Source organism: Clinocottus analis, unplaced genomic scaffold (assembly GCF_023055335.1).
Source record: "Clinocottus analis isolate CAN_PGR_092001 unplaced genomic scaffold, fCliAna1.0.p SCAF_7, whole genome shotgun sequence".
In the NCBI taxonomy this organism is placed as follows: domain Eukaryota; kingdom Metazoa; phylum Chordata; class Actinopteri; order Perciformes; family Cottidae; genus Clinocottus; species Clinocottus analis.
In genome coordinates, this window is record NW_027176229.1 from 11,897,114 (window position 1) to 11,909,697 (window position 12,584).

The following is a 12,584-nucleotide window of genomic DNA, read 5'->3' on the forward strand; positions in this document are numbered from 1 at the left end:
TGGAAATTGTTTTTTATTGATTCATATACCTGAAATTCCAGCAGTGTTAGGTTATTAAGCAGTAGTGCAGAATATTACACAAGAAAATACTATAAATATTTTACGAGCACTATTTTTTTTATTCTAGAAAAACAAACAATATTCTGAAAGTGTTGAGACAGTGCTTTTTTTGTAACTTAGCTGTCATTATGAATATTTAAAAAAAAACAATGACATCACTTGAAGTGTAAATGAAAAAGCAGAAGGCACAAGAGGTCATGTTGTTGTTTACAATTTGAAAGTTTAATTGCTGTTCTAACATTACAGTGTTATAGCATCTCTGTTATTGAGTTAATCGAACAATGGTTATGTCATCTTTAAAGCACATACAGGGTGGGGTTTAATAACATTCATAGACATCAGATAAAAAAGTTGCTTTGCAAAACTATTACATTGCAAAACCCAAAACATTCATACATTTCCCTGCTGGACTGGCTGCATGGCTGACAGCTGGTTCCTCTTCAGCTGATCCAGAAGCGTCTATAACTCAAGCAGCTGCTGCTCCATCGTTTGAGCGAGGCATTTTTATAATGCCGTCACAGGAGCAAGGACACTGAGCCTGTCATGAGGTGTGGGTGAAGTGTGGTTGTCAGAAGGAGGTTCCTTTCTGAGTCATTGAGTAGAGACTGAGCCTGCGCAGAAAGAGATTCCTCAGTCTGGCAGACCAGCATTTTAAAGGACTCTTTCACACTGAATAAAACAGGACAATCAAAAATGGAATCAGTCAGATCTGAAAGCATTTAGTTAGTATGACTTCTATGATGCAGCACAATAACATGATAAACATATGATCTCATGTATATCCTCTAGATCTCATGTTGGTGCAGGTGTAAAGACAGTTGACGGGTCTGTGAGGCACAAGAAGTTCTGTGAGGCACAAGAAGAAGGTAGACCCGCGCGTGCTTAGTGCCTCAAGTGTGTCCAGTCCCGGTTTCGAACCCGGGCCCCCATGTGCCACTGTAGCCTCTACGAGGCCACCGTGGTAGACAAAGGTATAGAAGTAACAGTTTATATTAAACTTTTGTTTCGTTGGTTAAACATAAACAATATGAATACAGCAACGAGCCCGTCAGAGCTGCGTGTGTGCTAATACAATAAAAAGCTGCAAAGACAATTTCAGTGAACTGGAGCTTGGCCATGGCACCTTATACACACACACACACACACACACACACACACACACACACACACACACACACACACACACACACACACACACACACACACACACACACACACACACACACACACACACACACACACACACACACACACACACACACACCATAATGACCAAGTGGACTCCAATCAAGAAACATCTCCAGGATGCTCAGTGGAAGCGGGATGCAGGCTGTAAATACCTATGTACATGTTAGATTTTCCTTCTTTATTTCTAATAGATTTGTGAACATATATTTATCTATATCTATGTATCTATCTATCTCTATATTATATATATATATATATATATATATATATATATATATATATATATATATATATATGTATATATGTATATATGTATATATATACATATATATATATATATATATATATATATATATATATATATATATATATATATATATATATATATATATATATATATATATATATATATATAAAATGCTCTCATTTGCAGCTGATAATTACTAGTGAACAATAGGTGTATACTCACCTCTGCCCTCTCAGAGTTTATGAACGCCGGAGTTAGCTAAAGTTAGCATTGAATTAATTTTACAAATGAACACGAAGCATAACCTAATGGTGTATTCTTGAATTGTCCTTTCCTTTCCTGACTCAGCCTCCCACAGACCTTTATGCCTCCCTGTGCACAGCACTCAGAAATCCGCTATGGCAACAGGGGAAAAAGACAAGAAAAAAAAGGAAAAAGATTTGACAACATGGCGCACTTTCCCTGAGAAAAAGTTCCTCTTGAACGCCACATAGCTCAGTATTTGTGGGATTTGTTCGCAGTTCGTCGACACTCGCGCAACACCGTGGCATTGGGGCTAACGTCTGAACACCTCCTGAGACGTAAACAGTCGATAAAAAGTCAAGAAGGAGTGTGATGGGATGAAAGCGATAACCCGTCGCACAAACCGAAGCCGTCAGACAGGATGGAGAAGCAAGCGGCTCAGAAAGAAAAGGTAAAAAATAAAAACAAAAACACTTTCTACACTGTCATGCGAGCTGCCATTTGTGTAACGCTAGCTAGTTGTTGGCAATTTTTGCTTCTCCGATAAAACACTTTTCAGCTCGCGTCCTGGACAGAAAATACCAAATGACCATTGCTGTGAGAAGCTCGTAAAAGACTTGTATCGATTTTCTAGTCATGCATGCTGTAATGTAGCGCACAGTGGATGTGGAGGCTCTCCTGACCAACGTAAATGTGATTTAACGCTAAATCAACAGAGGGGCATGCAGATTTCACTAACTAACCGCACTTCACTAGTTTGTCTATGGACAGTGAAGCTTGCACAGGGTCAGTACGTTTGTGTGTATTTCCATTAATAAGTCAAATTTCCCAACACAACTGTAAATACGTGCGTCCCAGCCCTATTTGTGTGTGAGGAGGAGAGTTCCTCTCTCTCTCCTTGTGATTAAGTTGGTCGGGTGTCGTCTGTATGGGTGTAGGTTCTCATTATCGCTCACTCTCCACCCTTCCTGGCCACATACAGGCGACAGCCCCCAGCAGATGGGACAGCATGAACCAGTCTGTGAAACCTCTCTGATTAGTTCCCTTCTCTGTCCTGTTAATCAGATCAGATCAGCGTGTGCAGTTTTAGCTTGAAGGGAAAAACGACAGGCTTCTGGGCCGTGAAAGAAATCATTTATAATATATACTTTTCCTGACACTTTCCAGCCTTGAATCTAAGCGTGCGTGACAGTGCTGTCAGTTGTGGTGTGGAGGGTATACTCCCTTTAGTCTGTTTTTGTTTTCCTGAGAGGTAGGTTGTCGGCCCATGGGACTCGCAGCAACTAACCCAGCAGTTAACACTTGTTTTGAAACCACCGCACCCCCCCGCCCCATCTCCCCCTCATTGGTTTACCTGTTGCTGCAAAGATTTACCAATCCACAGGTGTTGAATTTGCTTTTATAGGTAAGATATAAAACACTGGATACTTTAAAGTTCAGTCAAAGTATAAAGCAGGAAGTCATTTCCTTCTATGTTCTCACATGACAAAACATATTATTTGACAGTTAAAATGCAGAGATGAACAAGAAAAGGTGCAAAAGATGAAGGTCAAAGGGTCAAAGAAAGAAACTGGTTGGTGCTGCACTGTAACTTAGTTTTGAATCTGCTTGATACCGAAAGCCCTCATATTTGCTGCATCTACTCCCCGGGCCTCTGGAAGTAATTACCAAGCCTGCCCTATCCCAGAATTCAGTCTGAGGAGGTGTGGTGAGAAAAAGGTGTAATGGAAGTTGGCCTTAAAAACATGCAACCCTGATGTGAATGTCCTGATTCAGTAGTAATATGGCGCTCATATACTTCATCAATGAGACGCAGCTACAGAAAGACAGTAACACATTCAAATGTTGTGCCTGCTAGTGTGTTCAGGAGTGAATGGGAACAATAATAGATTAAATCCCACGTTCCTGCTTATGGCTTTGCTCTAAGGCAGGTATTATCTTGCTGTGGTTCGAGATGTATTGGCACAATGAAGATGTCTTTATTACTTACCTTGAACTTTACACCAGTGTTTTGCATCTAAACTGCAGTATAGTAGAATAACAAGTAAAAGGCTGTGAACATCAGAATAGTTATAGGCTCACGGGACCTGAAAGATAAAGCCTGGTGCTCAAGACCTCACCTGTTTTTAACCTTGGTGGATCTGTTCTTCCTAGATAAAGAGGACATTATTGAATTAACCTTACTCGGAATTTAGCACAGAAAACTTCTATTACATGTGCTTTACAGATGTGCAGGTCTTTCAGAGATTGAAAGACAGAGCAAAGCGAGCAATCTGACCAGAGTCCTCTTTAAAAAAACGTATACAGGCAAAGACTTTGTTTGCAGTACAATTATGTGTTTTGGTGATTTCATGTCACAATATACCACACAAGATCAATGAATCATTCATGTAGCTTTACATTAGTATTTTTATTATTTGAGAATGGGATCAGGTGACTTCTCTGTGTGCTTATGGGCAATGTAATTTGATTCGAGCTAAAAAGAAGCAGCAATAGAGAGCACCTTCATACAGGTATACAAGGCCAAATAGATGGCTCATCTCCTCCCTGGTTTTTGTGTATCTTTTTCACAACAGACATTGATGTTCCCTTTCATACAGGAAACGCACAAGTGGAACAAATATGATAAACAATGGCTAAGTTAAGTTAGTTCAGTGATAGCTTGCACAATATCAGAGTCCAGGAGCTGACCAAACTGAATATTCAGCTACTATTGATAGATGTTTCTTAATAATTACGTTTTTTGCTATGATATGTGAAAACATGCAAGTGACTTATCAAATAGGACTACAGTATATGGCATCAGTGGGAGAATATTAATCGCTCTCCTGCTTCATATTCACACATAAACGTTCCTTCACATTTAAGCTGCACATTCTAACTACAGCATGTTCAGTTAGGTTTTGATTTCCTCCAGCAAGTGCTGTCGACTAAGTTATGAGATTTTCAAAATTCGACTGACTATAGCTTTCTCACTCATTTGTCCGTTTCTCCAGTTCTCCATCTTCAGTTCTCGGACAGCAGGCAGACCAATGAGATGTGTTTCTGGAGTCCAGGGGGCCGGGTATGGTCTCAGCAAAGCAGAGTTCATGGATAAAGTGCAGCAGAGCAATGAGGCGTGTCAGCGTGGTGACTTTCACGCAGCTGTTCATTTGTACACTAATGCCTTGCAAGCTGACCCACAGAACTGCATCCTCTACAGTAACCGGTCAGCAGCGCGGCTCAAACTGGGACAACACCAGGCGGCACTGGATGATGCTGAAAAAGCTTCTGAGCTCAATCCCAAGTGGCCTAAGGTAAGTGTGCCTCAACTGATTAAACGAGGGATACACTAAAAGTTGTCGAACTGTGGAGGAACATAAGGAAGACATGCTGAGTTTTTCACCCTGGGTATAATAACATGTATTCTTAATAAACAGAAATTAATGACTTTTCTCAAGAGCACCAATAAAGCGTCATTAACAAGAACTGTAAATCTTAAACATAAAATCTAATTTGGGGGCTCTGATGTCCACATCATTGCCAATTTAATTTTTAATCATCAGGATTTAGCAATATGTTTGATTTAAACGTCTTGTTGCTTTTCTCACAAATAGTAGATGATTTATCCTCAGTTTGAAGCGCTTAAAATTCCATGCACATCTCCACTTCTCAGTTGCTTCTTGTGGCGGCTGATCAATACAAAGTTTTCTGGGGTCTTGTCTTTGATCTTGTCCAGGCCATGTGGACTAACTTGCGATAGATTTCACATTACTCAGCCGCAGAGATCACTTGGAGACCAATTCCTCTCAGTGATAGAAATGCATTGATTTCATGATTTAGCATGGAGAGATACTTTTGTCTTTCAAGAGAGAGATTGATGATAATGTGGTAGAGGGGTATTGATGATAATTTGTCGCTACCAATGATGCATCAGTGGCCACTTCTTCTTTGATCTGAGGTCGTGCATCTTCAGACCCTCAGGTAGGCTTCTTCCTCTGTAAAAATGTGGCATTGCAGTGAGAACTGAAACGGTCGCCTTTTTATTACATGTTGTGTGCTTGCTACGTTGTCTTGTATAAACTGTCACACGTCTGTGGTCCTTCATGTTATTGTTCCTTCAGCTGCTGTCCATCTGTTGTTTTAGATGATTTCTCCATGTCACTTGACATGACCAATTCTATAACAATGGTCTTCCTTCCATGTTGTCACTCCTCCCTTTAAAGCATCTGAGCATTCACATGGAGCACATCTGGTTAATTTGGAGATATTTCACAACCCCCCAAGGCCAAAGACCAAACTATATAATTGAAAATCAATGCTAAAATTATTCTCCTTTTTCTTCTTTATATGCTATTTACGTACATTGAGTCTCTTTGTGGTCTGACTGGGGGCATGGTTGGCTTAATCTAGACAGTGAAGCTGTGCTTATTCTTAGATTTACAGTCTGCCAGTTTTGACTCTCATGCTGATATTTCTGTTAGCAGACTCGGTGCCGATGTACAGCCTGACCCGTGTGTTTTACTTTGTAACGTGAGTCAAAAGGATTAATATGTCTGTGTTATTGACAATTATAAGGAGTGCCTGTTCTGGTTTCAAAACAAGTGTCTTTTAATAACCACTAGGGGTCAGTCTTGTCAAACAGAGGCTGAGAAAACTCTTCTGTGTAGAACAAAAAGGCAATCAGGCAAGTCAATTTCCAAGATGCTTATTTTAAATTGTGTGGATTCAAGGAAATTATTATGATGGCTGTCATATAGACTTTGAAATGTGTTTAAACCTGTGTCATCACAGTCACCATGGAGACAATTTTACGACCTGATTAATGTACAGGTCTAGGCAAAGGTCTTAACAAATCCATCTTCCATTTCCAAAGAAAATTAGATATATCAAAAAACTACAATCACATCTCTGATTTTCCAATCAGAGTTTGGTAATTGTGTGTCATTGGGCTACAGCGGATAAAAATGAACATACATGCATACATAATAATTTATTACAACTCCTGAATTAAGTTAGTGCTGCCTCAAAAAATTGATAAGTAATGGTGGTCTTGACACTTATGGCGTTGGCCTCGGGGAAGGGGAGGTTTGGCGTTGTACGGCTGCACCTGGATGTTTAATGAAGGAACAGGAATTCAATCACAGAGGTGTGCTGACATTCAGATCCTGTGTGAGTACATAATATCATCAATCATACCTCCCGATGACCACACTTCTGGATTGGCCCGTCAAACAGTGACAGGCGTGGTTTTGCCGCCCCAAGCACCAGCGAGCGGCCCACCCTCCTGAAGCCCACAGCAGCCTGTGAAGGAGCTCCCTGTCTAATCTGTCAGCTTTGCCTGCTGTAAGTGCCAGAAAACACATTCTGAAAGAAGAAAGAAAATGTGTGGTTTAATGACCCGAGACAGCTTTAGGCCCTCTGTACCTCACCCTCTTACTGAATATAAAAAAGCTTAAATGAGAACAAAATAGGGTGTCATTTCAGAGACACTTGTGTGTGTCTGTTCACATTAAGTCTCGATGAGCCTGTCTGGAAGGGACACTATGAGAGTATACGTGTTTAATCAAGCTTCTTTTCCTGTGCATGATTTAATTTTTAAGTACTAAAGTTTAATAGTTTGCTCCTGTGTAATTCCTTTTGTAAACACTTTTTAGTAGACACCGGTGTGAGATTGAAAACATTTTGGTTTCTATTTCCAGTGAGTATTTTGTGATGCTGTTGGGCACGGCAAGTGTTTTTAGGCGTATACCAGTGACGGAGAGGACAATACCCTCTCTAGATGGATTCCCTGTCTGCTCTGCTGCTCCATCTGGTCCCTCCCGCTCAACACGGCTGTTCCAGTGACATGTTAAACAAACAGCTATCACTCCCATTCTCCTTTGTGAGCTCTGACCGGAGAGTTCCAGGAAACCAAAGGACGACTGATACTGCAGTGTCGAGGGAAATATCTCTATCATTTGCATATCTTCTGATTATAGGTTGTGATGGTGCCTATCAAGGGTGTTCTGTATCCTATGTATAAGTGTTGTTGCCGAAACACTTTTCATAAAGATGCTTAAAACCCGCAAAGCCTTGCTTGCCAGACAAGGCTCGAATTTTTTTTGTCAGTGCATGTACATACTTGAATACATTTTTTGTTTTTACTAGCATAAAAATGTCCACTCACATCCCAGAAGAGGGGCTTTGAGTGTTTGCATTGGTAAAGGTCATGGTGTTTGGAGTGCTGAAAGGCAACTTTAATTACAGCGGCAGAATATCCAGAAATTGTGTGAGTGGATGCTGACCTCACGATGATGCAGAAAGCGTCTTTTTTCTGCACTGCCAAGTGACGACATTAGCTTATGTTAGTTCTAGTTGAAAAAGAAGTAAAATAATTGTATGATTTGAAGACGTCATCCTTTGCCACTCAGTGGCGCTCTGCTTTTCATGTGAATGAAAACCAATGGGGTGTAATGGTCCCCTGTTGGTTTGACCATCCGCTAAACCAGCTCTCATCTTATTTTGGTGTGTGTGTGAGTGTGTGTGGAGAACTAAGCACCTGGCTTTTGATCTCATGTGGAGAGTGGTTGTAGCTCTTGTTCCTGTCTTCTTGCTTTCATTCGCACCATCTGAAATATTTATTTGATAACACCTCGGTGACCCGTTCTATTATGTTGATGCTGTATAATGAACTGAAAACCTCCCACTAAAGCCACAGGAAACTTTTTTGTTTTTTAAACTTTCACTTTAAGACTCAAACTTACAAATTACAATAATGTCTTTCCTTTTCTCTCCTGCCTGTGCAGTTTTAGATACCTTTTTAAATTAAAAATGCTGACTGTTGGGGCCCATCCAGTTTCTCACCAACTTCTTGTAAAAATGCAAATAGTAAAGTGCAAATATAGAAATCCGACCAAATAGAAAATGAATTCTTAACTCAATATTGGGCCAATGTGTGTATGTATGATTATTTATAATTTCTCAAGATGCATATTCATAATAAGTTGTATTTGAAAGAACTTAATGCAGCTTACATAAACGTGCATATCCTTCTGGATCTTGCAACATAAAAAAGGCACATTTCAGTATTGTAATTATCAAAAGAAATTACTAATGACTTTTTAGAGGAAAATGTATAGATGTATTGGAAGACTTGTGACTTTCAGCAATTTATCATTTTTTTGCCAAGTTAACTCAAGTTTGTGACCGCGTACTAGAACGTATAAGATCGAGTATCCAGTTATAGATTGTCCCCATGAGTGTATTACTACAGCTGTTGTGCACAATAATAGAGCAGTTTGTTCACTGGAAAAAGGCAACTTTGATTTAATCAAAGTGTCTCAAGTACCATGGTGCATATCATGGAATAACTTTTACTATGATCAACACAGAAAAGGTGCTTCCTTGCCAGATATTTGTTTTACACCTTCTGGTTTTGCTATCTGTAACATCAATGTCTGGTGGTCAATGTTTAGTTGACCTGTTGAACGCCACAGCATTTTTTTTATGGAAGAGGTTTTACGGGTATACACTTATTATGACAGTGTGCTTTTCCTGCTGTCTCTCTTCGTAAAGATGTGTGCTTGCTGAGGGTTAAAATAAGGTCTTCCCGCCAGCTTCCCCTCTCCCACTGCTGTTTTCCACCGTAGCTCCAGAGCGCACCACGGAGAGAGTGGAGTCATGAACCACTAATAAGAGGGTTCCGTTTTACTTCTACCCAGCCGAGGCCTGAACTAATGAACAAATCAAATGAATGGCATGTAATTATAGGCCATAGAGAGCGGGATGGACAGAGGGTTGGCGCTAGCGGGCACAAACCCGAAATTATTTGTCTGGAAAATCTGTGAAAGGAGCGAGAGCAGTTCAATTCTGTCTTTTTCCTTTGCAAAGTAGCGCTGCACACATGTACGGCCATAATGGAGGGAAAGTGACCACACACACACACACATGCGCGCGCACACACACACACACACACACACACACACACACACACACACACACACACACACACACACACGTCTACTGTTTGGATTCCAACAGCACTTCTTTGGCAGTCATGTCGTTCTTCTTGAAGATGAGATGAAACTATTCATGTGCTGCAGTTGTCTGGCTGCTCATCATTGCTCTTCTCTTACTTGGTTTCTTTCTATCCCTTGTGGTAGTATTCAGTAATATACAACGTTAATGTATTTAAACTACTGCATTGTTGTGAACCTGATAGATGCAATTTGCACTGCAAATCAAATCCCCTTCTTTCATTCTAATAACTCACACAAAATTGAACGCATCAACATCCAACGCAGAATCACTTCACATTACCATTTTCTACAAGGTGTTGTTCTATGTCTGTTGAATTGCCAGTGAGTAATTCAGCTCAGGCACAACACACACATTATGCCAGTAATATGGCTGATACAATTTATATCCAGATTTGCGCTGCCATTTTTTTTTTGTCCCCTAACTCAATATTCTGTTGATGTGTTCAGTATTTTTTCCTTTTTTTCTTACAATTTGGAACGGCTGATCCCAAATCCTGCTTACCCGGATCGCTATGATGGTGGCCAAGTGGTTTTCCTCTCTGCCACCCAGGCGCCCCACCAAATTGTAGTGTTTAGTAAAATGTAACGTGCTTTCAAGAAACACTAGGCACACACATACAGTACAAAAAAAAATCTCTTTTTTATTTTTTACACTAACCATAAGCTCTGTACAATGTATATCTTCATTGCTTTGCTGGATCCCACGAGGTTCACAAAAAAATAGGGTTTTAGTGTCTGATGACATAATGTGGTTTGATGTGCGTGTGTAATGACCTCACTCTCACCCCTTAGCTGTCTCTCACTAGACTGTCCTGGGGGCATGGATGAGTCAGAGCTGGGTGCTGATGTCACCCTCAGTATAATGTGTAAGGCTTATCAACACCATATCAAACACCTACTGACCAGCTCACATAGATGCATTATTTTAAATCATCTTCTTCCACAATGTGTGTGTGTGTGTGTGTGCGCGAGCGTGTTTGTACGCGCGTGTGTGTGTGTGCGTGCGGCAGTTGTCAGACTGCATCTGACTAATTTAGTCAGTAGTGAATTATTTTTGTGTGTTAGCGTTTCATAAATAATTTCTTTTCTGTTTTTGTCACGCCATTTTGCAGATAAGCTATTTAGAAAATTAAACGCAGTGACCTCTTTGTCCCTAAAGAAATATAATCAAAACCCAGGTAAGCACCAAGAACGAGAAACTTTCAATCATGTTCAAGAATGTCTGCACGCTCAGAATGCCTTTTCCCTCCGGATACATCAATTGATTACCAGCTTAATAGCTTTTTGCTTGCTATTACATGGCAAGAAATGTCAAAAGGCCCAGAGAAAGCAAGCTCATTGTCATGCTCATGGCATAACAGCCTGCCGCTGATAGTGGATCAGCTTTACAAGGCCGAGGAAATGGGGAAAACAATTGCTCCCTACTCCTAGCACATAACCTCTTAGGATAGACTGATGCTCTCTTTTTTTCTTCGAGGGGTTCATATCACTGTCTGCCTCGAATTGTACTGGCCCCTCCCATCAGGGATCCTGGCAAGACTCGGGTCCCGAGACCTGAAAGTCTCCAGAATTAGCACAGCCTGGCTCTGCTGCAGGGAGGAAACAATCCCGTTGGGGAAATAGGGTAGATCGCAGAGCAACCTGCAAGAAGCCCATTAGTATAAACTGCATAAGCAAGATGAATAGCAGAGCTGAGAATTTTTCCTCATTTAGATCTTCATTCTTAGCCCGTTGTCTTCACCTATAAACTTTAGATGACAAGTTCACAATATATTTTCTCTTGTGTCAGTGCCATCAGCTGTGTCAGATACATACCAATATTACAACGCAGATAAGAAGAGCAAAATCCTTCTGCTGATCCATAATATCACAGATGTGTTTGTATATCTTTCACCTCTTTAAGGAGGTGCAAGGTTTGGTCTGTTCCTACGTCTTCATGGAAAGTGTTCCTCTCTGAGCTTGTGGTCTGTTTCATATGGCACCTATTTATGATGTAACCTCCTTCCCAGCATGAGTCATATGCCCTAGTTCCTTTCGGAGAAATAAATTGGTAGGGTATAAAGGTGCCACTAATTCTGTTTCCAGGTGGCGGTATAGCATTTCTGTAGTTTTCTTCTTGATATAAGCTGTGATTGGCTTGGCTTCTGCAAGAGACTCTTTTCCTCTGCTGTCCAACTTTAATTTCAGTTTGTTCTTAACCGTTTTTAAACACGCTGCTTTGAGATTGTTGTACTATGGTTGTTGTTCATCCTTAAACCTCTGAAACTCCGCAAAAAAATCGCATATGTCCTGTGCTAGAGGTGTATATATACAGATATTTATCCGATACTGACTCAAATAGTTGGATCGGGTATTGATGACTGGAGACCAATCTGGTATTGGAAACCTTTGCATCAATAAATAACAATTCAGTAGATTTACATGCATGTATCTATTTGCAAGACTTTGTTTTACAAAGTTAAGAAAGCAATTTTGAAATCAATCATGATGTTGCTTTACACATAGAAGAATGATACCAGTTAGTGAGGCATACAGCTTACTAATTAATCACAGGTTTTGGATCGGTACTTCATATCGTACATTCCCTAAAACCCAGGTATCATTATCGGGACTAAAAAAGGAGGATCCTGCATCCCTATCTTGTGCACCTGCTGTGGAAGTTCAATGTACTATATGGGGGGGCCACATTTCTCTACAGTGCCATTAATGGTCAACAATATCATTCATCATATTGAAAATGGAAACAGACCACATACTTTGCAAATCAGTGTGTACACCAGTGTAAAATGTCATTACAAAATGGAACACATTTATTCAATACTTACATACATAAAATCTGTCACTGT

At 40.3% G+C, this 12,584-nt stretch overlaps 1 protein-coding gene across 3 annotated transcripts in view; it reads left to right on the top strand.

Moving 5' to 3' along the window:
• Positions 1-12,584, top strand: part of LOC137805239 (tetratricopeptide repeat protein 28-like) — a 159,301-nt gene that overhangs the window by 3,604 nt on the left and 143,113 nt on the right. For 2 of the 3 annotated variants that reach the window (XM_068605048.1, XM_068605049.1), the window contains exons 1-2: positions 1,943-2,189; positions 4,735-5,034. In XM_068605048.1, the coding sequence (XP_068461149.1) occupies positions 2,160-2,189; positions 4,735-5,034 (330 nt within the window). In that variant the 5' untranslated portion in view covers positions 1,943-2,159. Of the gene's footprint in view, positions 1-1,942; positions 2,190-4,734; positions 5,035-12,584 lie in introns of those variants that run through there. The other variant, XM_068605050.1, reaches the window with a different exon arrangement.